Source organism: Macaca fascicularis, chromosome 1, assembly GCF_037993035.2.
Source record: "Macaca fascicularis isolate 582-1 chromosome 1, T2T-MFA8v1.1".
Lineage (NCBI taxonomy): Eukaryota > Metazoa > Chordata > Mammalia > Primates > Cercopithecidae > Macaca > Macaca fascicularis.
Genome location: NC_088375.1, coordinates 17,661,533 through 17,688,242, shown reverse-complemented (window position 1 = coordinate 17,688,242; position 26,710 = coordinate 17,661,533). Strand labels below are relative to the sequence as shown.

At 41.9% G+C, this 26,710-nt stretch overlaps 1 protein-coding gene across 3 annotated transcripts in view; it reads right to left on the bottom strand.

The window, feature by feature from the left end:
* The window catches only part of EGLN1 (egl-9 family hypoxia inducible factor 1), a 59,748-nt gene extending 39,528 nt beyond the window's left edge, over positions 1–20,220 (bottom strand). For all 3 annotated transcript variants that reach the window (XM_015448422.3, XM_045391789.2, XM_065546601.1), the window contains exon 1: positions 18,907–20,220. In XM_015448422.3, the coding sequence (XP_015303908.2) occupies positions 18,907–19,797 (891 nt within the window). In that variant the 5' untranslated portion in view covers positions 19,798–20,220. The remainder of the gene's footprint in view (positions 1–18,906) is intronic.
* Between the last annotated feature and the right edge of the window lie 6,490 nt (positions 20,221–26,710).

Genomic DNA, 26,710 nt, shown 5'->3' with positions numbered 1-26,710 from the left:
GGCGGAGCTTGCAGTGAGCTGAGACTGTGCCACTGCACGCCATAGTTCTAAGGACAGGGAGGGAGCAAGAATTGAACACACACAGAAACCTTATTCTACCATGATGTGATATGAAAATGCTTAAAAATGTTTTGTTTTGGTTTGTTTTTTTTGGAACTCTAACAAGGTTTTTAACATAGAGTCTATGGATGGGCTTTATTCCAAGCAGAACCTTGTATGTACTACGTTCATTGTGAGTGTGAGAAAGTGCACAGCTCCCACTAGATTCTGAAAGGGGTCCACCAGCAAAACAAAGTTGTGAGACACTAGCTTATATGACAAACTTGGAAAAAACTTGTAAGCTATTGGAAAAGGGTGTTATTTTACTATCACACATAACTTTTAGCCCAAATTTCTTTATTCAAGACATTTTATTCCAAAATACTTTGGGTTGTAATCACCCAAAACTACAACCACTCTTTGCACATAAATCATCTGTGGTAAATATTTCTTAGGCTGCTTTCCTTACCAACTCTGTAATCAGAGAATAAAAACACATTTTAAGCATCAAAACTAAGCAAAATTGGCAGGTCAAACTATCATTTTTGTTTTAAGGATAAAAATGTTTGAATGTGTTAGAAAACCAGATTCAAATGACCTTTACACTGCCAGATTTCTATTACCTACAGTCCACCATGGCCTTCTTTTAATCCAGTTAAAGCAACTGCTTCTCCCACGTTGATTAAATCCTTGAATCTAGAAATGTGGTTAAGGCCAAAAGGTTTTCTAATCATAAAATAAATATTTCTCACCTTGTTTAACTCATGCCCTCTTTTGTTAAATACAACTCTTAAACCTCCTTCCACATATTTGAAATTTTGAGTAAATTACAATTTGAAAACCAAATCAAATCCATAATTTTAGAAGCTTAAAATTTTGCTCTTGAAAATTTTACTCTGCACCTCAACATGGTATCGATGTTGAACTCTGCATCTGCTTTCTAGCTACAAGCTTTTCTCTTCTAGGTCTTTTAAAAAGGGTATATAAAGAAGTCACTTTCAACATTATGTCTATTATGCTGTTTTGCTTTGAAGGATTCACACACCATTGGTAGGGGTGAGGGATGTAGGATATGCACGCCCTGTCTCCATTAGATTCATGGATGTGTAAAGTTCTATTGCAGTTCATAACCTGATCAACTGACTTTGGCCTAAGCAACGTCATAAAACTTCATTTCACCTTTAGAGCAAACCTTTCTCCTAGAACTTGGCATTAAAAATAGTTTAAGCCATGCTGACCTGGGCTATTTTTATCTGGAAAATAGGGACTAGAAACAGCATAGCAAGCAAAGAAAGGCGAGTTGACCACAACAGGATGAAAACTCTCACAGACTTTTAGAAAGTCTCACTACAGTTTTAGAAATCAGATGGAAAGGCGGTAAAGCAGAGGTGAGGTACAGGGCAGAGGATCAGCTGAGGGCAATTCACTGTTAGCAAGATATGACTAATACCGTACATAATGAGCACTAATAAAAGTCCTCTGCCTAAGACAGAATAGTATAAAACCATTCCTTCCCCTGCCCTTACAGATTTCTAGAGAAGATAATTTGGGAATAAAAGGTATATAAGGTTTTTGAGAAAAGAGAGATCAAAGGACATTCAGAGTTCAGGAGGATATCTGGGAAGCGGACTTAGCTTAACTCCTAAAGGATGTAGAAGATCTGAATTGCTGGGGAGGAGTGCGGGAGTGGTAAACCAGTCAAAGAATTCACAGATGTGCTGGGAGGAGGAGAAGGGGAGAAGAAGAAAGAAAACAGTCTGGCTGAAACAGCGGCTGTATTTCAAAGAGCAGCAGCAAATCAGGGTGGATAAATGGTGTGGGCCTAAGCAGCTGGTGAGCATTCAATGTGTAAGAATCAAATTGTATCCTTAACAAACCTCTGAAGATTTCTGAGTAAGAGTTTTATGAGTGTTGGTAAATTTATATAGGATACATATGGGCAGTACATGGAGGAAAATGAACTAAGGGGAAAAAAATATTGTGTTAACAATCCAGTGAGAAAGCGATTTTTAAAATTTCAATTACAGCAGTGCAGTGGGAATTCAAATATAATACTTACTAAGTCCTCGATGCAAGATGCTGAGTACACCAATGTTGACAACACAAGGGTTCTCGCCTCAAGTGGCTCACAATAGTAGAGGAAATGGGAATGGAAACCAACCACAGTGAAGTATGCTATCACAGTGATGGGAAGTGCCAAAGGAACAGACAGGACAAAGCTGTATCACTGCTTAGAGAAATGAGGGCAAGAAGCAAGTTAGAGAACCTTCTCACCACTTTCCAAATTAAAGAGATGAGGAGATGCACAGCACTAGAAAATGAAGGTAGGTTCAGGGACCTGCAAACAGGTTCCTGTAGCTGGAACAGAAAGTACATGGTAGTGAACTGTTCTTTATAAAAAAAGTAACAATGTACAGAATGAACTAAAAAAACAGAAAAAGAAAAACAGGCTTTTGTAATAATCCAGGACAGAGATGAAGAGTGTAAATGGGAATGAGGAACAAGAGACTAATAGAAAATAAGTTTTAAATAAGTAAAATTTTCAAACTGATAAAGGAAAGTATGTTCTTCTAAAACATCATGCTGTTTCCACACCTGAAGACTTTCAATGGACTTAACTCCAACTTAACCTTCAGAAGTCTTAGCCTAAATAATTATTTCTTCCAAAACAAAACAAAAAAACCTCTCCTGGCCTGCAGACCAAGTTAGGTCTCCTCTTGTGTGCTCCCAATAGGATCCTGTACTTCCATCTCATAAACATAGCACTGGGAAGTACAGGTTCAACATTGTATTTCCCTCACACGTTAAGACTGCAGAAAGGCAGAGAGAATTATTTTGACCTGGGCACTGTGGTACCCTTAGTGCCTAACACAGATCAGACACTCAGTAAATAGCTGTCGAATAACTAAATGAAGTTCACAGGATCAATTTTAAATCTGTTCCTCCATCTCCCCCATCAGACAGGCTTATCAATCCTCATTCCTTCCAACAAGGGGAAACTTCAGTCTTAATCACACTGAGTTTGCAATACTTCCAGAAAATTCAGGTGGAAATGTCTATCAGTCCTCTACAGATGCCAAAGTAAGAGACAGACCAAGGAGTCTTTAACAAATCCTAATAGCTGAAGTCATGATTCTTGTTATTACTATTGTGTTATTGTTAGAGTTTACAGCTAATATTAATTGAGCACTGATTATCTGTTGAGTATGTATTTTCTCATCTGTCCTCAAACAGACCTACCGAATTAGGTACTATTACCAACTCCTATCATACTGATGAGGAAATTAATGCTTTAGTTGTTAGAAAATGTGTCTAAAATCAGAGAGCAATTAAGTAGCAGAAGAAGAGTTTCAACACAGGCAAACTAGTTTAAGAACTTGTGCTTCCATGAGCGCATAAGATAACCCAGAGGGTTATCTTATTGCTCTAGTGTAGACTAAAGCAAAAAGAGAAGACAAACCACAGATCATAAAGCATAGTAACATTGAAGGGGCAGACACTGCCAAGGAAGAACTGACATAAGAACTGGTATTTATACTCTTGTATGATTCCTTATACATATGGAATGGAAAGTCACCTAGTGACTTGCTTCTTGCAAAAGAATACAGCACAGGTGATGGGATGTCACTTTCATCATTAGATTACAAGACTGGGACTTCAGTCTTGCCCGCAGACACTATTGCCTTTTTGGCTGGCATACTTTATTGAAGAAAGCTGCCATGTTAGGGAAGCCCACGTGGCAAGAAACTGAAGCCTTCAGTCCAACAACCTGCCAAGAACTTAATGCTGCCAATAACCACTGAGTGAGGCTAGAAGCAGATCCCTCCCCATTCAAGCCTTAGAAGGAGACCACAGACCCTGACCAATGTCCTGACTGCAGCCTGTGAGAAATAGTGAAGTAGAAGATGCAGCTAGACTGTGCCCAATTCCTTGTCTACAGAAAGTATGACATCATAAATGTGTGTTGTTTTAAGCTGCTAAACTTTGGGGGTAATCTGTTATGTAGCAATAGATGACTAATACAAACTAAGAAGAAATATCTAGAAATACAGATGTTCAAGTTCCTTCTACACACATATCTTCTGACAGTCATGAGAAGACAGTGAACTGAGCTTTAGGAAAATAAACCGCCACTGTAAATTGAGGAAAAAAGAAAACTGAAAAATATGAGGAAAAACAATGGAAAAGATAAGACCCAGGCTAGTAAATCGGTAGTCAAAGATTTTAAAGGTGGGGTGGTTAATAGAGCTATTAAAGCAGTAAAAATATCTCGTCTAAGAGGTGGGGGATCGGGAATCACTAAACTTTTTAGCCAAAAAGCAATTTTCAAGGCATCCATTCCAGAGTAGTCCTAACAGAAATTGGTAGAAGACATCACATAGGTAAAATATGCCTTGAGATAGAATAAAGGATAATTATATAACAAAACTATAGAAGACAAGCTCCTAGTCACCATTTATAGATGAAAACTGGAGATATCAATATTAATAATAAAAAATTCAGGGAGATGGTTAATATGGTTTGGCTCTGTGTCCTCACCCAAATCTCATCTTGAATTATAATCTCCACTGTCAGGCGAGGGACCTGGGGGGAGGTGACTGGATCATGGTGAGAGTTTCCCCCATGCTGTTCTCATGATAGTGAGTTCTCACGAGATCTGAAGTTAAAAGTGTTTGACAATTCTCCCCACCTCCTTCTACCATAATTGTAAGTTTCCTGAGGCCTCCCCAGCCATGTAGAACTGAGTCAGTTAAATCTCTTTTCTTTATAAATTACCCAGTCACAGGTGAAAACAGACTAATATAGAAAACTGGTACCAGGAGTGGAGTATTGCTATAAAGATACCTGAAAATGTGGAAGCAACTTTTGGAACTGGGCAACAAGAAGAGGGTGGAACAGTTTGGAGAGCTCAGAAGAAGAAAGGAAGATGAGAGAAAGCTTGGAATGTCCTAGAGACTTGTGTAATGGTTGTGACCAAAATGCTGACAGTGATATGGACAATGAAGTCCAGGCTGAGGTGGTCTCAGATGGAGATGAGGAACTTATGGGGAAGTGGAGCAAAGGTCACTCTTGCTAGGCTTTAGCAAAGGGACTAGGGGCACTTTACCCCTGCCCTAGATCTGTGGAACTTGGAACTTGAGAGAGATGATTTAGGGTATCTGGGGGAAGAAATGTCTAGGCAGCGAAGTGTTCAAGAGGTGACCTGGCTTTTTCTAAAAGTGTACACTCATATGCAGAAAGAGACAGTCTGAAACTGGAACTTACATTTACAAGAAAAACAGAGCATAAAACTTTGAAAAACTTGCAACCTGATACTGTTTGGCTGTGTCCCCACCCAAATCTTATCTTGAATTGGAGTTCTCATAAACCCCACGTGTTGTGGGAGGTAACAGGTGGAGATAATTGAATCATGGGAGTAGTTTCCCCCATCCCGTTCTCATGATAGTAAGTTAGTTCTCACGAGAACTGATGGTTTTATAAGGGGCTTCCCCCTTCACTGGGCACTCATTCTTCTTCTCCCTATTGCCATGTGAAGAAGAACGTGTTTGCTTCCCCTTCTGCCATAATTGTTAAGCTTCCTGAGGCCTCTCCAGCCATGCTGAACCATGAGTCAATTAAAACTCTTTCCTTCATAAATTTCTCACTCTCGAGAATGTCTTTATTAGCAGCGTGAGAACAAACTTAATACAGTAAATTGGCACCACAGAGAGTGGGGTGCTGCTATAAAGAGACCCAAAAATGTGGAAGTGACTTTGGAACTGGGTAACAGGCAGAGGTTGGAACAGTTTGGAGGGCTCAGAAGAAGACGGGAAGATGTGGAAAAGTTTGGAACTTCCTAGAGACTTGGAAGGTTCACAAGACAGGAAGATGTGGGAAAATGTGCAATTTCCTAGTCTTGTTGAATGGCTTTGACCAAAATGCTAACAGTGATATGAACAATGAAGTCCAGGCTGAGGTGGTCTCAGATGGAGATGGGGAACTTGTTGAGAACTGGTGTAAAAGTCACTCTTGCTATGCTAAGAGACTGGCAGGATTTTGCCCCTGCCCCAGAGATCTGTGGAACTTTGAACTTGACAGAGATGATTTAGGGTATCTGGCAGAAGACATTTCTAAGTGGCAAAGCATTCAAGAGGAAGAAAAGCGTAAGAGTTTGGAAAACTTGCAAACTGATAACACACAAAAAAAGAAAACATGATACTCTGGAGAGAAATTCAAGCCTGCTGCAGAAATTTGCATCACCAAGACAATGGGGAAAATGTTTCCAGGGCATATTAGAGACCTTCACAGCAGCCCCTCCCATCACAGGCCTAGGAGGGAAAGTGGTTTCCTGGGCAAGGTCCAGGGTCCTCCTGCTGTGTGCAGCCTTGGAACTTGATGTCCTGTGTCCCAGTTGCTCCAGCCATGGCTAAAGGGGCCAACATACATCTCAGGCCCTTGCTTTAGAAGGTGCAAATCCCAAGCCCTGGTGGCTTCCACGTGGTGTTGGGCCTGCAGGTGTGCAGAAGGCAAGAATTAAGGTTTGGGAACCTCCACCTAGATTTCAGAGGATGTATGGAAAAGCCTGATGTCCAGACAGAATTTTGCTGCAGGGGCAGAGCCCTCATGGAGAACCACCTCTCCTAGGGCAGTGTTGAGGTGAAATGTGGGGTCAGAGCCCCCACATAGAGTCCCCACTGGGTCAATGCCTAGTGGAGCTGTGAGATGAGGGCCACTATCCTCCAGACCCCAGAATAGTAGATCCACTGACAGCTTGCACCGTGCACCTGGAGAAGCACAGACATTCAACACCCACCCATGAAAGCAGCCAGGACGGAGGCTGTACCCTTCAAAGCCACAGGGGCAAAGCTGCCAAGGCCATGGGAGCCCACCTCTTGCATCAGCATGCCCTGGATGTGAGACATGGAGTCAAAGGAGATCATTTTGGAACTTTAAGGTTTAATGACTGCCCTATTGGATTTTAGACTTGCACAGGGCCTGTAGCCCCTTTTGGCCAATTTCTACCCTTTGGAATGGGTCTATCTACCCAACACCTGTAACCCCATTGTATCTGGGAACTAACTTGCTTTTGATTTTACAGGTTCAGAGGTGGAAGGGACGTGCCTTGTCTCAGATGAGACTCTGGACTTGGACTTTTGGGTTAGTGCTGGAATGCATTAAGACTTAGAAGGGCATGATTGTGTTTTGAAGTGAGAGGACATAAGATTTGGGAGGGGGCAGGGGCAGAATATGGTTTGACTGTGTCCCCACACAAATCTCATTTTGAATTGTAGTTCCCATAAACCCCATGTGTCATGGGAGGGAGCAGGTGGAGATAACTGAATTATGGGGGTGGTTTCCCCCCATCCTGTTCTCATGATAGTGAGTTCTCACGAGAGCTGATGATTTTATAAGGGGCTTCCCCCTTCACTGGGCACTCATTCTTCTCCCTGCCACCATGTGAAGGAAGACATGTTTGCTTCCCCTCCCACCATGATTGTAACTTTCCTGAAGCCTCTCCAGCTATGCTGAGCTGTGAGTCAATTAAACCGCTTTCCTTTATAAATTACCTAATCTTGCGTATGTCTTTATTAGCAACGTGAGAACAGACTGATACACTGACCATGTAGTAGAAAATAAAAACCCATTTTCTGGGGAGAAATTCAAGCCTTCTGCTATAGAAATTTGCATAAGCAATGAGGAGCCAAATGTTAACAGCCAAGCCAATGGGAAAAAAATGTCTCTAGGGCATGTCTGAGATCTTCCCAGCAGCCCCTTCCATCAGAGGCCTGAGGCCTAAAAGGAAAAAAACGGTTTCCTGGCCAGAACCAGGGTCACACTGCTGTGTGCAGCCTTAAGACTTGGTGCCCTGAGTCCCAGCTGCTCTAGCTCCAGGCGTGGCTAAAAGGGGCCATGATACAGCTCGGGCTGTTGCTTTAGAGGGTGCAAGCCCCAAGCCTTGGTGGCTTCCATGTGTTACTGGGCCTGTAGGCAGAAGGCAAGAACTGAAGTTTGGGAATCTCCACCTAGATTTCAGAGGATGTATGAAAATGCCTAGATACCCAGGCACAATCTGTTGCAGGGGTGAAGCCCTCATGGAGAACCTCTATTAGGACAGTGTGGGGGAAAATGTGGGGTTGGAGCCCCCACAGAGAGTCCCCACTGGGGCACTGTCTACTAGAGCTGAGAGAAGGCCACTGTCCTCCAGATCCCAGAATGGTAGCTCAACTGATAGCTTTCACCGTGCACTTGGAAAAGTCATAGGCACTCAACAACAGTTCGTGAAAAAAGCTGTAGGAGCTGTATCCTGCAAAGCCACAGGGCAGAGCTGCTCAAGGCCTTGGAAGCCCACCTCTTGCATCAGTGTGCCCTGGATGTGAGACATGGATTCACAGAAGATTTTGGAACTTTAATGGCTGCCCTGCTGGATTTCAGACTTGCAGGGGGGCCTATAGCCCCTTGGTTTTGGCCAGTTTCTCCCTTTTGGAATGGAAGCATTTACCCAATGCCTGTAGTCCCATCATGTCTTGGAAGTAAATAATTTGCTTGTGATTTTACAGGCTCATAGGCAGAAGAGACTTACTTGCCTTGTCTCAGATGATACTTTAGACTTGGACTTTTGAGTTAATGCTGGAATGAGTCAAGACTTTGGGTGACTGCTGGGAAAGCATGACTGTTTTGAAATGGGAGAACATGAGATTTGGGAGGGGCAGGGGCAGAATGATGTGGTTTGGCTCTATGTCCCCATCCAAATCTCATGTCCAATTGTAATCCCATGTTGAGGGAGGGGTATGGTGGGAGGTAACCGGATCATGGAGGCAGTTTCCCCCATGCCGTCCTTGTGATGGTGAGTTCTCATGAGATTTGATGGTTTCAAGTGTGGCACTTCCTCCTTCGCTCTCTCTCCTGCTACCATGTAAGATGTACCTTACTTCCCCTTACATCATGATTGTAAGTTTCCTGAGGCCTCCTCAGCCATGTGGAACTGTAAGTCAATTAAACCTCTTTTCTTTATAAATTACCCAGTCTCAGGTCTTTATAACAGTGTGAAAACAGACAAATACAATGGTCAATCTTTTAATTCCCCAAACTCATGATTAGTCCTTTTCAATTTACTTCTCAGATTTCACATTTCCTATCAAGGTGTTATTACATGAAAATTAGCCTTAAATTGAATTGAGATGAGACTACAGGTTCCTGGGTTCTGGAGTTCATGTTTCACGTTTCTGGTTTTAATTTTTAAAAATTATTTCATACCCGACAATCTAATGTTTACCCATACTTTTGTAATCCTCTCTCACTTTAGAATCAAAAGCAAGGCTTCCTATGCTTACAAGTCCTGGATAGTAGGCTGGGCATGGTGGCTCATGCCTGTAATTCCAGCACTTTGGGAGGCCGAGGCGGGAGGATCACGAGGTCAGGAGTTCGAGACCAGCTTGGCCACCACAGTGAAACCCTGTCTCTATTAAAAATACAAAAAAATTAGCCAGGTGTGGTGGTGGGCGCCTGTAGTCCCAGCTACTCAGGAGGCAGAGGGAGGAGAATCACTTGAACCCGGGAGGCAGAGGCTGCAGTGAACCAAGACCACGCCATTGCACTCCAGCCTGGGTGACAGAGTGAGACTCCATCTCCAAAAAAAAAAAAAAAAAAAAAAAAGAGTCCTGGATATTCTAATTTTAATAGTATCAGTATTATTTTATATTTGGTACTTTTATTTGCAATTCCAGTGCCAGGCTCCACATCAAGGGGATGAAAGGCTCAAACGTCACTGATATCTTCACAGATCATCCAATACAGTCCCTAAGCTATCAGTAACTTTCTTCCTCTTTACTACTTTAGGAAGCTATCATATAGTCATGTGTATCACACAGTCATGTACTGATAAGTCAATGGAACTATTTTTGATATTTTATGGTCATTCCATTCTTCTCAATTTTCTGTAACAGTTTTATTTTCAACAGTAGGTTTAAATGAAGATGTTTTATTTCTGACTTCATTTTGACATTGAATCTAAATCTATGCTTACCTTATGCTGAACCATCCAATTTTCTCTAACGTTTCCTAACGTTCAAACTTTGTATATTTATTTTTAGGTGGATCTACAAGCCATCTCGAATGAGTGGTTCATGCAAGGAAGCACAGACATACTTACAGACAACACTAAAAGTGTTGCAAAGTTTCCTGCAATAATTCCTGTAGGCAGTTCCAGTGGTAGAGCTGATAAGAGCATACTGCACAAAGAAACCATAAAACCTCTAGAGAAGAAAGGATGGGGCTTTCTTCTCTAGAAGGTCAACAGTAGTACTAGCTAACACAGTCAATTTGAAGGAATGTGAAAATCTAGAGCATATAACTTTTTTCCTGTTGCTTGGCTGGGAAACAAGTGTCAGCAAGCTATCATAAATGGCAACACTGAAAAAGTGGGGGCAAGAGAAGAACAGCAGAAAAGTTAGGTCAGAATAAAACAATAATTTCCTTCCAGTCACTCAAGTCAAAACCCTTTAAGTCATTCATGAGTCTTCCTTTCTTTCATACTAATATATCAGCAAATCTCATTTGATTCTACTTTCAAAATATATCCAGAATTCAACAAATGCTCACCACCTCCATAGCTATTACTCTAATTTAAGCTCCTATCATCCAGTGCCCAGACTACTACAAGCATTTCCTAACTAGTATTCCTGATTCCATCCTTCCACCCCACATCTACTGCTACACAACAGCCACAGAGATCTTTCTAAAACAATTCTCCCATATCACCCACAATAAAACCCAGCATCCTTGCCATGGCTTGCAAGGTAAAACCCTACACAAACTGATCTCATTTCCTATCCCACTATATCAATCCCATATCCTTTACTCCTTCCACTATAACCACAGTGGTTTCCTTGCTGTCTTCTGTTTTGTTTTGTTTTGTTTTGTTTTTGAGACAGAGTCTCACTCTGACAGTAGTTTCCTTGGTGTTTTCTGTTTTGTTTTGTTTTGTTTTTTTTGAGACAGAGTCTCACTCTGCTGCCCAGGTTAGAGTGTGGTGACATGATCTTGGCTCACTGCACCTCCACCTCCTCGGTTCAAGTAATTCTCCTGCCTCAGCCTCCAGAGTAGCTGGGACTACAGGCACACACCATCACGCCTGGCTAATTTTTGTATTTTTAGTAGAGATGGGGTTTCCCCATGTTGGCCCAGGCTGGTCTTGAACTCCTGACCTCAAGTGATCCGTCCACCTCGACCTCCCAAAGTGCTCTGCTTGCTGTTTTCTGAACACACCAAACACATTTCAAGTTAGTGCCTCTGTATTTGCTATTTAATACCATTCCTCGGAATGCTCCTCTTCCACATATCCACATTAACTAATTTCCTACTTCATTCAAGTCACTATTTAAATGTTACCTTATTTTATCAATCTAAAAGAGTACTCCCTAGTCATTATGTCCTTATCTCACTTATTCTCCATCTTAATATTTACCACCTAACATACCATGTATTACTCGGACATTTGTTTACTGACGGTCCCTCCCCACCCCTCACTTCCTCCAACTAGAAGATAAGGTCCATGAGAAAGGGTGCTTTTTGTTGTTGTTCAGGACACCCTAGCTCCTAGAACAGGGCCTGTATGTGGAGGGCACTCAACATCTGTTGAACAAATGAGTGAAAATATTATCAAAACAGGACTCAGAGAATACAACAAAGGATAAAGAGTACACATATTTTGCTTTGGTAAAGAACTGGGACCTGGGACACTGCATAAGAAAAATGAGAATTCCAAACTCATGAAAACTTTATGGTGATCTCAAGTCTACAGATACTGTCCAAGGTCTTCAGAAATAAAACTAACTGTGAATTGGTTATGGAAAAATGTGATTATGAAGTACAAAAGTGGCAGAAAAGTTGAGTTTTGACTAGGATATAAGGCATGAAATAAACTGTTGTAAGAGAAGATTTTGGTTAACCATCTATATCAATTTTTTTTGGAAGAGTTTTAGCTGAAATAAAAGGCAAAGACAAGCTCTGAAAATGGGCTTAGTAAATTATCTGAATGCCATCATGTAGTCACAGACAATGTTCCAAGTGTGGAAACGAGGGCATAGTGGAAAAGAAGGTGGAATGTAAGCACAGAAGTAAAATCTAAGAAACAGAAACTGCCCAAGAATGTGCTTGAATGAAAGGGAGACTGAAATAGTTGGGGTAGCTTTAAAGGCCTAAAGTGAAAAATTAAACAAAAACAACTAAGCTGATAACATCAATCCAATGGCATACCAGACAGGCACAGGCTTCAGAAAACATGGAAGAAGAACAAAGATAGATTTCAAGCCTGATGGGGAAAAAAAGGGAAAGGAGAACAGGAGTAAACTGCAAATCAGAAACACAGAGTAGGAAGACAGCTCCTACTAAAGAAACAAGAGATGGTAGGCCTACGTCAGGGCAAACGGCTTTAAATAGTATCAGAGGAAAGAGATGGATAAAGACAATTTAAGGAAATCAGGTAAGAGAAAAATTTAAACTAGAATGTCAGATAAGCCAACATGTAGAATGATAGAAGTAAAAGGGAGAAGAAAGTCTCAAATGTTCAAGCATATTCTCAAAAATGGCAGAGGCCCAGTGCGATGGCTCATACCTGTAATCCCAGCACTGGTTTTTTTTTTTTTTTTTTTTTTGAGACAGGGTCTTGCTGTTACCCAGGCTGGATGAAGTGCAGTGGTGCAATCACAGTTCAATGCAACCTCTATGTCCCAGGCTCAAGTGGTCTTCTCACCTCAGCCCCTCAAGAAGCTGGGACTACACTCATGTGCCACCATGCCTGATTAATTTTTGTACTGTTTTTCAAGATGGGTTTCACCATGTTGCCCCCTGGTCTGGAACTCCTGGGCTCAAGCAAATCTGCCCACCCTGGCCTCCCAAAGTGCTAAGATTACAGGCAAGAGCCAGCACTTTGGGAGACCAAGGCAGGAGGATCATTTGAGGCCAACAGTTCTAGAACAGCCTGGACAACATAACGAGACCCCATCTCTACAAAAAAAATTAAGAAATTATCCGGGTGTGTTGGCACATGCCTGTAGTCCCAGCTACTATGGAGACTCAAGTGGGAGGACTGCTTGAGCCCAGGAGCTTGAGGCTGCAGTGAGCCATAACTGTACCACTGCACTCCAGCCTGTGCAAGTTAGACCCTGTCCTTTAAAAAAAAAGGCATAAAATATGCCAAAATTAGCTAAGTAGAAATATGTCATTGTTATATGAGATACAGCATAAAGTTACAGATATGAATGAACTGAATCAAAGGTCTGTTGATTTTGTCACCAGCTCTATGACTCTGAACAAGTTAATCTCTCTGGGACTTTTTTCTTTTTAAAAAAATATGTTATTTCTTCTCTTTTTAAAAAAAAATGTGTGAATGCAGGAAAAGTGGTTGGGTAAAAAAATGGGTGATCATTCTAAGATCTTTTTTCTCCAGTTTATGGGAGGGGAATGAGACAGGGAAAGCACAGAACTCTTAAAAGAAAGAATCAGAAATACAGCAAATTTTTAAAATGGAAGAATAGTTAAGAACAGTTCTGCACAGCGCTTTACAATCTAAAAGCTGCTTTACATGAAGCATTATATGTTCACCTCACAACAAGCCTGAGAAGCTAAAAAGACAGGTATCACTGAACACCATTTTATAAACAGAGCAACTGAGGACTCAAGAGATTAAGAAACTGGACTAAGGACACAGAAACCATAGCAGACCCGGAATCCAACCCAGATCTAATGGCAGAACCAAATGCATTATCTTTCTTTCCTTTTTTTTTTTTTTTTGAGACGGAGTCTCACTCTGTCGCCCGGGCTGGAGTGCAGTGACACAATCTCGGCTCACTGCAACCTCTGCCTCCCGGGTTCAAGCGATTCTCCTACCTCAGCCTCCCAAGTAGCTGGGACTACAGGCTTGCAACACTACACCCAGCTTATTTTTGTATTTTTAGTAGAGACAGGATTTCACCATGTTGGTTGGCCAGGATGGTGTTGATCTCTCCACCTCATGATCCGCCTGCCTCGGCCTCCCAAAGTGCTGGGGTAACAGGTGTGAGCCACTGCACCCGACCCCTTTCTTTCTTAATAATTTTTTTTTTTTTTTTAAGTAGAGATGAGGTCTTGCCATGTTGCCCAAGCTGGTCTTGAATTCCTGAACTCAAGTTATCTTCCTGCCTCAGCCTCCCAGAGTGTTGGGAATTACAGGCGTGAGTTATCACATCTGGCCCAGAATCCATTATCTTTCAAAGCTAAAATGATCTCTATTATCCCCTCCTCCTCCATGTAATTAAGGCTCTGTGGGCATTTTTGCGGATTATTAGGTAGTAGATAAGAGCTACATACATAAAAAAAATAAAAATAAAAATTTTTTTTTTGAGACAGGGTTTTGTTCTGTCACCTGGGCTCAAGCGATCCTCCCACCTGAGACCACGAGCTCACACCACCATGCCTGGTTAATTTTTTAATTTTTTTTAGAGACAAGGTCTCACCATTTGCCCAAGCTGGTCTTGAACTCCTGGGCTCAAGCGATCCTCCTGCCTCAGCCCCTCAAAATGCTGCGATTTTAGGGGTAAGTCACTAAGCCCAGCCTAAAAAAATCTTTTAACGTAAAATAAAATTCCTTTAGAACTAAAGTAGTTTACATGTAAACTACACATCAACTCACTGTACAAAATGTTTTCGCACATAGTTGATCACAATCTATTAAGACTACCCTCTCAGTCCACATGTCCCTTATAGCTGGCAGAATTACTGCAGTTGTACTATTTTCAGCCTTTCTACATACCGAATAACTCACTTTTAACTTAAATTCTGACATAGTTATAAAATCATTAAACAAGTAACTTCAATTTGTGTATCCTGGATCCCAAGTGTATAAAGAGAATGGCAGAAGTAGATAAAGGCTTAGTTATGTATTTAGGTTTAAATAACATGTTTATTTTCTCACAGTTCTAGAAGCTGAAAGTCTTGAGATCTGGATGCCAGCATGGTCTGGTACTGATGAGGGCTCTCTTCCTGGGTCAGTTTTGTTTTAACATCTAAGAGGATTGTCACCACATCTCTGTTAGTGATAATAAAACAGCAGCATTTTCCTCATCCTATTCTTTGCTCTTAAAAGCCATAATCAGCCAGAGCTGACTAACTACAGTAACAGTGAAAAATCTTAGTAACATAATCTGCTGCTTATTGGTCCTAACCTATTTTATTACTCCTTTTCTTTATGTATGTTTCAATGGAACAGATGAAGTTTTGGATTAAATTCCAAAAATGTTATGTATATGATACTAGTATTTCTATTTTAACGGGAAAATGTTTTCCTTCAGAGTGGCTAAGAAACTCCAACAGAAAAGTTCAACATTTTCCCATGATCCTCACTCCTCTGCATTCCTCTTACTCCTGTACCCCCAAGTCAAGGCACACTACTCTTCACAAAACAGCAGACTATGGTTTCTTTCTACTGGATATCGAGAGTCTTCTTAATGAAAACAAGCATAAGCAAGGATATAGGATCAAAGGGCAGGGTAACAGCAAAAAGGGGAAAATCCCAAAAAGACCAGAGAAAGTGGAAACAGGAGCTTGGTTACATCAGTGGCTACAATTACATTTCTGTTTTTCTCCTGTATTACTTCATTTTCCCCTTGTGGTTCCTTTTTTAAAGTAGCTGCATAAACAGTGGCCAGATAAGAATGTTTGAAGTAGAAATTCAGGGGAAAACAAAGCCTACGCTGAATGGGCCACAGACAATCATGTATCATCTGATTACCACGCCCTGACATGAAGAGCATGCAATATAGATGATGTAAATAAAAAGAACATCGGATTCTTAGTCAGAAAACCTGAATTTAAGTCCTAATATGCTGCAGAATTTCCAACAAGTGAACTTTCCTGAGTCCCACTTTTCTAATCTATAAAAAAAATACAACCACCTGCCTACTGCTGTGAAAGCTGAAATGAGAAAAACACTACACATTTGCTGCATATAACTTTTAAAATCACTATAATGTTACGAAGGATAAAATTCAGAAATCTTCTGCAATCACATAAAAAAACCATATTCTGACATCTCTTAACAGTTATACTGACAGGCGCATAATTCAGGTGGATAAATACAAAAGTGGCTTTTAAGCCGCTATCTGAAATAAACATTGTACACTCACCTAATTAAGTTTTACACAGCCAAACCATAGAGTATGATTACTCACATATAAAGCTAGTGCTATTCACCCACTTTCAACAAAATATATGTATCAAACTGCAGTTCCAGCAGGGTGCCAAGTAATCTACATCTCATTTAATGTTCTACGTGTAACCAGTGTAGCTAAAAAAGAGCATGGGTTTGATATCTGAATGACGTCAGTTTGAACACCAGCTAGGGTTATGGTAAGTGGTAGACCTTAGCCAAGTCTGAGCTGAAAATCCCTCAAATGTAAATTAGGAGTAAAACGACTCGCTTCATAGAATTAAGATTATTGTGGCCAGGTGAGGTGGCTCAAGTCTGTAACCACAGTACTTTGGCAGGACAAGGCAGGAGGATCACCTGAGCCCAGGAGTTCCAGATCAAATGATCAGCAAGACCCTGACTCTACAAAAAACCTTTTTTTTTTCTCATGTGGCCGAGCATGGTGGTGTGTGCCTACAGTACCAGCTACTCGGAAGCTGAGGTGGCAGGATAGCTTGAGCCTAGGAGGTGGAAGCTGCAGTGGGCCATGCTTATACACATTGTACTCCAGCTTGGGCGACAAAGGAAGACCCTGTCTCAAAAAAAAAAAAAAAAAAAATTACTCTGAATGTATCTCTATTGACCCTAATCTGATGCCTAACACACTGTGGTTGCTCAATATACGGTGGGTGGTTATTTTGACTGCCTTCTCATTTCCACAAAGCAAACACTCTTGTTTTTTAAGGAATATTTAAATTACACGTTGAAACACTATTACCAAAACTTCTTTAGGCCAAGAAGTATAATGAAAGGAATTCCAGAATATCATTTATAGATCCTGAAGTTGTGTTCCTAAAATTAATATAAGCAGAAGATCTAATCCAAAGAGTTTAAAGGTCATCCCTCCTTCATCCCATCCCTTATTACCTGCTAATATGTACAGTTAGGTGACTTAAAACCCCAACAACTAGAACTCTTGAGGAAAGAGGTAGCTATTTCTAACAGCATCCCTATGAGAAGCATTTGCTGTAAGAGCCAGGCTGTCTGCTGTCTCTTCTCTAAGGACAGGTGAAAGCAGGAAGACAAAAGAGTAAAGAGGTCTCAGCTTAACTTGGAAAGCTAAATTAACTAAGGAAAGCAGATCAAGAAAGATTTGGGACATCATCTTCTTCAAGAATCCAATTTAAGCTTATGTCCAACGATATACTTTGGTCAGTCTTCATAGCCCTATTCTCTCAAACTAATTTCTTTCCTGCTCTGGAGCTCGGGACTTTATGTTGTGATCCATGACAACGTTCTTTCTTAAAAATATCAACGCAAATCTAGTGAAAGACCAAGGCTGAGATTTCATCAGATCCCCCTTTCCCTTCCAGTTTAATATTATTCAACTGTTCCTTTTTAAGACTACAAGAAATCAAGACTTGTGCCTTCACCCAGCAATGAAGTGGCAATACGTAAATTAGACTTCACATTGTATTTTTCCCCACATTTTCATGTTTGTAACTTTCTCCCTGCCTATGTTCAGCCTTTCGGGCACCCTGAGAATCACATGTAATGACTGTCAAAGTAAATGATCTGACGCACACATAAAAAAGAACCACTGGTTAAGAGTCAGCGTGTGTGTACAAACATGCAACTGTGATGCTCTCCCAGGTCAATCTCTCAAAACTCACAAAATCAGACAGAGACTGATGGTGAAGGAGGGCGGCCTGGGAGCAGCTATATACACAGAAAAGATCAAGATCTGAGAAGTAAAATGAAAAAAAGCTGCAAGAGAGTATTAAGGAGGAAATAGTCTACTGTTTATCATGAGGGAGGAAAGAGCTAGGAATAGACTAGGTAGGAAGTGAAGAATCTGTGGAGGAAAAACCGCAACGGTAAAGAGAAAACAAAAACTCACCAAATTGGGAGGATAAAACGAGCCTCCTGCTCCAATTCCATGTTGTGGTTGTTTTTGTTTGTTTTGTTTTGTTTTTTCCAGGAAGTTACAAAACACTTTTCAACAGAAGGATTACATTAACAAAGCAAATAAAGGAAACTTATGCTAAAAATGTAGCCTACCTACACTGAGAAGTCTGAAAACGGAAATACTTCTTTCCCCTTTTTGTAAAGGGTTTCAAAACAGTAGGAACAGGGTAAGGGATAAGAGCTATAAGAGGGGGAGGTGAGTAGCCAAGCTCTTCCTGAATATAGACAGTCTTTCGACTAAATGCGTATTTTAAATTTACCTTTTTGTGGTCAGCTGGCAAACTCTTCACTGCACATAGCGTTTGACTCTCAATCAAAATGTGATGAGTGGTTCAGACACCATAGGAAATTCAAGAGCGTATGCAAACACAAGGCACATGCAGAACCAGGACTTGGTTTGGGTGGTACTCTAACACCCCCTCACTGGGTGGCTAAAACGCCACTAAGGTTTGAATTGTGACCAACAGTGAAATGGAAGAAAGAAAATAGCAAAGTTAAAGAGCCTACGTTTAGCCTGAAAACCATGCAATTAGCCGGAGAAGTTTGTGAACGGGCAGTAAGTGGAAAACAGCGGACACAAAGGGGCTAACTAGATAAACAGCCACTACAAATTCTGTCCGTCTTCCTTACGGGGTGCTACACAACGAGTCCCTTCTATACAGAGGAATGCTGCTTCTCAGCCTAGGCGGTTACAGTCGCAGGCAGGGGCTGCCCGCCGAGAAGGGTCTGTCCAGCACAAACCCGCAGCACACACTTACTTTCGTCCGGCCATTGATTTTGTAGCTGCCCAGCTTCCCGTTACAGTGGCGGATCAGGTCGTCCATGCTGCTCATGAGCAGCCCAATGGTTTCGCAGCCGGGCTCCTTGCCCTCGATCCAGGTGATCTTATCGCCTCGGATGTCCTTGGACGAGTCGCTCTTCTGGCTGACCAGCTGCCCGTCCGTGAACTTCCCGGTGTCGTGCAGGGCGCGCACCTCGTCGCCGATCTGCTGTCCGGTCTCCTTGCCGAGGAAGTCGTCCACCACACAGATGCCGTGCTTGTTCATGCACGGCACGATGTACTCGAGCGCCAGCTTCAGCGCCGGCAGGGGCTTCGTCTGCCCGTTGGGCCGCAGGCCGCCGCTGGGGCTCAGCGCATCCCCGGGCGTGTTGCTCGGGGGGTACAGGTTCGCCTTCTCCTGGAACAGCGATGAGCGGGCCGGCGGCTCCTCCTTCCCGGGCTCGGCCTCGGCAGCCACCGCCGAGCCCTGGCCGCCCGGGGCCGCGCGAGACGGCGACGCGGCCGCCGCGGGGTCGGCCGGGGGCTTGGCCTTTGCTTTTGCCTTGGCCGCGTCCCCGGAGGCGTTGTCCCGGCGCGCCGCTGCCTTCCTGGGCTCCCGGGCCCCGGCCCTGGGCGGCGGCGCTGCAACCGGCGGCGCGGGGCCGGAGTGCTGGTGCGGGCCCACTCCGGGGCCGAGGGCGCCCTCGCTGCCCTGGCACACGAGCTTGTGCTTCTTCCAGTCCTGACGCTGGTGCTCCTTGCAGCAGTAGAAGGAGCTGCGGCAGCGGCTGCAGCGCAGCAGGTTCTCCATCTTCCCGCACAGCTCGCAGTACTGCCGGTCTCGCTCGCTCGGGCTCGGCCCGCCGGGCCCGCCGCTGTCATTGGCCATGGCGGCGGCGGCGGCGGCGGCGGCAGCGGCGGCGGCGGCGGCCGAGCAAGAGGGGTGGCGGCCGGACGGCCTCGCCCGAGGCTGGGGAGCGGGGAGAGAGATAGGGGCCCTTACTGCGCCATGTACCCACTACCCTCGCCTCAGGGAGGCCGGTACCCCGCGCCCTCGGCCCGGCCGCTTCCGAGTCCTAGTCTCCGGCGCAGCGCCGGCGGCCGCCTCAGCGCCTCATCGCTGCCGAGGGCTGAGAGAATGCGGCCTGTGCGGCGAATGGCAACCTGGACTCAAGCGCGCGGGCCTGGGGAGCGCAAGACCGGCCCCCTCGGCCGCCGCCGCCGCCGCCTCAGCCTCCCCGGCGGCCCGGCCCAGGCTGTGGAGGAGCGCAGGGCATGCGGGCGCCACTCGCTCTGCGCGCTCTGCACGTACACCACGGCCCCGCGGCGACCCGGGCGGGCGGCGCGCAAGGGCGGAGGGGGCGGAGGGAGGGCCGGGGGGGAGGGCCGAGGGGCGGGGGCCGCCTGCGCTCCTCCGCACTCCGTGGGGCCGGGCCTCGGCCTCCGAGCTGGGTCGCCGGCACTGCCTCCGCCCAGGGCGGGACTGGGACGCGAGAGGCCGGTGCGCTACCTCAGCCTGCAGCGGCCTCCTTGGGGACGCCGAAGCGCAGGCCCGCGAGCTGCGGAAAGGCGTGGGGCAGCGCGGCAGCGCCTACACCTGCTGGGGGAGGGCGCCAGCCGCAAGCGGGTAGCGGAGCGGCGGCGGCGGCGTCGTAATCATGGCTGCTCTTCGTCGAGGCAGGCGCGGGGTGTGCGGGGCGCGCTCCAGTAAGGGTTGCAAGGTGGCTGTTGCTATCCTCATTTTGCAGAGGAGGAAACGGAAATTCAGAGAAGTAAAGTAACTTGTCCAAGGTCACGCAGAACTGGGACTGAATCCAGGAATCAGGCTCTCAGATTCCAAGGCTTTTTCCATTACACCATACAGTCTCTATTTCAAGAAGCCCTGAAATGGTTAAGAACAAAGTAAGTATTACTGTGGTGTTAATCCAATCTCTTGCGCCCCGTTTCAACCTAATTTAAAGGTAATGAAATTTGAGGGTTTTAAAAAAATTAAAAACTCATTAAAACCTTTGAAATCCCGGTGACTTCAAAACTCCATGAAGAAATTTTGGGCTACCAAATTACATGAGGTAATCAATGCTCATTCCAATATCCAATTTAAACTGATGGAATTATTCCTGAAGAGTGAATTTTGGTGGTAAATGAGCAGTACTACATTAACAACTCTCACATTTATTTTTAATAGAATCTGTGCTGCGCGGATGAATACAATTCTTTGTTTTATAGAGCATAAAAACCTTACCAGAAATAAGCCAAAGATGTTTCTTTCTGCTGCTATTTATCTTAAGAATTAAAAGGCCTGTGATTTAGAGTTTAACAATCTTTATCGAACACTCTGGAAAATGCGGTGCTAGGCTTGTGTACCCCTTGAGTATACTGTAACTTTAGTCCTTGAAATGTAACCTTCCCAACTTACAAAAGCTGCAATATATATTTCAAAAGCAGGATATGAGGAATTATTGTGAACCACATTGTAGAAGTTTAAAAAGAGGCTTGAATCCAAAAATATAAAACCTCTTCATCAAATATACAGAATTTAAAACTGTTAAAAAATTCTGCTGCATCCGTTTAATGGCATTCTGGGGATCCAATCAAGTGAAAGAGGATGATAATTCCGATTAGCTTGTCCTTTGGGAAACTGAGATTAAATCTACTCACATCTTCAAATTTCAAACCGAACTAAAAATCCAAGTTTCTGTAAATAATTTAGACCTGGACCTGTCTTATGTGTATCCTACTTTCCCAGAGCTTTATTAAATATAGTAAAATGTCATTGTTGCAGACATTACTAATTAGGCTGTTCAACAAATGTATTGAGAGTATACCATGTGCTAGACTATCCTTGACAAACAAATGAATTCGTCATACTACACTCAGAGACACACAGTCCAGTGCAGGAGACAGATATGTAAACAAGGACAATCCAGAGTTCAGAGTTTCCTAAAAGAGGGATGAATAGGATGGAATGGGAACACAGAAAAAGGAATTGCTAGCTCTGCCGTTTGCACTAATAAAATACAAGCAAATTCAGAAATTCTTAAAATGTAAAGGAGTTATCTCATGGCTTATGAAAATAAGCTTTTAAAAGATTTTTCATACACATAAATTAGTAAAGTGTAATTTAAATACAAGTAGAGTCTAATACTTCTTAGGCTTCCTTTTACTGTAGTAATTATAAATGATGCTTAATTATTCACAAGAGCAGGAACTTTACTAGCAGGACTCATTCCACAAACACTTGATTCTTCCAACAATTTCTTTTAAATTTACTATTTCAGTCTATGGTGTGTCCACAAATTATTTACCTCTCTATATGCTCTAGTAATACATTTTCATTGAAGTTTACTTAAAAGAATAGATTCCCTATAGCAAAACCTTTATTAGCTTTCTTGTTCCAATTAAGTATACAAAATCACAAATTGAACATGTATATCCTAAATATACTTAATCCATCAAATAGAACACTTGCAACATTTTAATGAATAGAACAGGCAAATATAAAATACTGATTTCAAATAGTTCCAAAGATCCTTGATTTCAGGATTTTCACCTATTCAGGCTTAATAATCTGAACTAATTGCAAGTTAGTGAGTTTTCACCACACCATATGCTGGTGAACAATCTTGTCACCAACAAGATTCTGGAACTCCAGTAGCATTGTCGCAGCCACCACTTACTCAGATGTTGTAGAGAGACTTCAAAATGTCATGCAAGTATTTATTTAATTTATTTATTTACTTATTTAAACTTTAACGGAAGGCAGCACAAAGGAATTTATCTTATAAACACATGTGGTGCTTGCTATTATGTGCCCAATCTGTGTTCTAAGCATTTTAAAAATATTAACTAATTTAATCATCATACAATGCTATGTAATGGGTACTATTATTCTACCAGTTTTACAGAAGGTGAAACAGAGAGTGAGGCAATGAATGTCCTTCCCAATCCTTAATATATGATTAGGAGCACTAGGTGGGTTAACTAATACTCTGGGGCAGACAAAGGCTTGTGTCTCTCAAAGCCAGAAATTATTACAAATGTTTTTTCTGCCCCTTACCTAATCAAGAGCAACTGTTCTAGAAACTGAAGAATGAATTAAAGAGTGCTTTCCTCTCCATATCATACCAAGTTAGACAAAAGCTAATTGTCCACCTATTTGGCTTCCCTTTGCTCTTCTGGCAGTATTAAGCTATAAAGAAGTAACCACTGTGAACTGACAAGAATTAAAAGAGGCAAAGCTTATGTTAACTACAAGAACAGAGTTGAAGGAGGAAATGAATTTAGAAACGACTGTGTTGACTCTTGAGGAAAGCCCAGTGAACAAGTATCTGCCTTCCAAGGAGTAGCCCTATTTCTCCTTTAAAAATGTTTTTAAAAACACAACAGAGTATCTTTTCTGCTCAAGAAATCAAATATCTGATTGTTAACTAATGACCTCTTGTTTCCCCATCTGTGACAATCTTGTTTTAATAGGTTACAGAGAACAGAAAAATCACAAGTATAGCATAGGCATTCCACCAAGATAAACAGGAAGACGATCTTTGAGTTCTGGGAAAAGCAACTCAAAAATCTGAGCCATTTTCTAACTATAGTATTAGGACACACACAAGTAGGTGTCATTGGAAAACAGCACCTGCTTGCCTCTGTACTGGGGGTTCTGCCAGATGCACACGTGAGCTATGTGCTTCTCCTTGTACATAGAGACAGCTGTACCTTCCACCAAAGTTGTTCCCTTATGAAAACAAAATAATTAAATAGATTTTCTATATATTGGGGAGATTTATCAGTCATCAAACTTTATCAGTTTATGATTTAAAAATTACCACCAATCCTATTAAAATTGATCATCTCAGAAATATAACAAACATGTATAATCATCTCTCATTATAGTGAATTTTTTAAATGAATGCTCAAAAACCTGGGATACTAAATAATGTGTTGATCTAATTTTTTTTCCTAACAAACATTACCTTAATGTTGAACCAACTTTTGGGATAGTCACAATCAGTAACTTATACCAACCAACCCAGGTTGGAGAAAGCTAGATAATTTTTCCTAAAACATTTTCTTATGGGAAAAGTTAAACATATGCAAAAAGAGAGGTAATCGTATAATCAGCCTCAGCCCTAGTAAGTTCAACAGTTTTCAGCTTCAACAATTATCAACATTTGTTGACAGACAGTTCTTCCCTACCCTCCTCCCTACTATGTCCCCCACTTTTTTTGCTAAAGTATTATAAAGCATATCCCAACTTCAATATGCACAACTGTTAAGAACTTTCAAAAATCGTATCCACCATGCCATTATCACACAAAATTAAGAAAAATCTCAATACTATCCATCACCCCCCAAGTATTAAATTTTTTTCGATTATATCAAAGATTCTGTTTACAGTTGCTTTATTCAAGATCCTAACAAGTCCATACATTGTACTTAGTTGTTTCTTCCCCCACCCCACCCCACCTAATACCATCACAAATTGTCATATTTCTTAAGTCCCTTTTACTCAATTTTACCAGCACCTCACCCTTCATACCATAGGTTTACTGTAGAAACCAGGCCATTTGTACTACCGAATGTCCCATATTCTAGATTTAGCTGATTACTTCCTTGTGATATTACTCCTATTTCTGCAAATAGGTAGTCAGATCTAGGATTTTTATTAGATTGAGGTTCTATATTTTAGGTAAGCATACTTCGTGGTAGTTGCTGTGTACTTCCTCTTACATCACATCATGAGGCACATATGGCTGATAGTTCCATTTTATGGTGAAATATTCCTCATGGGTTGAGATGGTGTCAACCTGATTCCTACATTACATTTTTCATCAACCATCACCTGATTATTTTAGCATCCATTAATTGTGACTCAATCCAGTATTTCATTAGAGGTTGCAAAATAATGAATTTCTAATTCTAACATTCCTCCTAGATTTATTAGCTGGAATTCTACCATAACATTTTTCATTAACTCTTTGGTTATCCTGAAATATAGTTTGAAGATGAAAGATAGGGTCCACATTTGTTTCTTTTCATTTATCCATTTTCAAAATAATGAGTTAGTGCCCTAGCAACTTCTAATGATCTTTTTAAAAAAATTATCGTAAATATATGTATTTTTCACATAATTGAAGTGCATTAATTATTCTTTTTGATGCTCAAATTGTCCCACTTTTGGCCAGTGAGAAATTATTTGAGTTGGTTCCTATGTATTGTAGATGTGGTCACATTAATCTTTGATAGTTTTCTTGCTTTCTGGCACAAAATGGCCCAAACTTATTTTGTACATTTCCTTCCCCTGACATGGAATCAGTCATTCCTCCAAAGAGCCTCAGTTCCTTTAAGTAGGAAATGGCAGTCAGAAACCATAATCAGGAGTACTCATTGCCACTGGGCATTACTTCTAAGTCTTTCTAATAGAGCTGGGAAATCGATAATTTTTTCAAGAGAAAAAAATCTTGAATTCATACTGATACTTCCAATTCAAATTTAAGATTACAGAGTTTCAACTTAGTTTCTTTGATTTTACATTTGTAATTTTTTTTTCTTAGGTTGAGAAGCATTTATCCAAAATGCTTGGAACCAGACGTGTTTCAGATATTTTCAGATTTTGGAATATTTGCACATACATAAAGCAATATCTTGGGGATGCGACCCAAATCTAAACACAGAATTCATTTATGTTTCATATACACCTTACACACAAAACCTGAAGGTAATTTTATTCAATATTTTCAATAATTTTGCACATGAAGCTGTTTTGCCTGTGTTTTTATTACAACCCATCACATGAGGTTAGAGGTAGAATCTTCCACTTGAGATGTCATGTTGACCTCAAAAAGATCCAGATTTTGGAGCATTTTGGATTTTGAATTTCCGGATTAGGGATGCTCAACCTGTACTGAACATTTTGTTTCCTAATGACATTTACATAATTACTTATCTGCTATATTCTAAAAAATAATTACAATAGTTTCACGATACAATACCAATGTTACTACTACCAACAAGACTAATTACTGAATGCAGTTTAATATTTTATTGCATTCTTTTTGTCTACATAATATATCCAATTAAGAATGGATGGTCAAAATATTGTGTTTTAAAGTCATCTAATTCTTTTCCCTGTGTATTAGTCCATTTTCACTGTGCAATAAAGAAACTACCCACTTTAGGAGGCCGAGGCAGGCAGATCACCTGAGGTCAGGAGTTCAAGACCAGCTTGACCAACATAGTGAAACCCCATCTCTACTAAAAATACAAAAATTAGCTGGGCGTGGTGGTGGGTGCCTGTAATCCCAACTACTCGGGAGGCTGAGGCAGGAGAATTGCTTGAACCCAGGAGGCGGAGGTTGCAGTAAGCCAAGATCATGCCACTGCACTCCAGCCTGGGTGACAGAGCAAGATTCCATCTCAAAAATAAATAAATAAATAAAAATTAAAAAGACAGAAACTACGTGAGACTGGGCAACTTATAAACAAAAGAGGTTTAACTGACTCACAGTTCCATATGGTTAGGGAGGCCTCAGGGAACTTACAATCATGGTGGAAGGCAAAGGGGAAGCAAGGCACATCTTACATGGCGGATGGAGGTGGGAGGAACTGCCAAACAGTTTTAAACCATCAGATCTCATGAGAACTCGCTATCACTAGAACTGCATGGGGGAAACTGCCCCCATGGTCCAGTCACCTCCCACCAGGCCCTTGACACATGGGGATTACAATTCAAGATGAGATTTGGATAGGGACACAGAGGCACACCACATCATTCCACCCCTGGCCTCTCTCAAATCTCGTGTCTT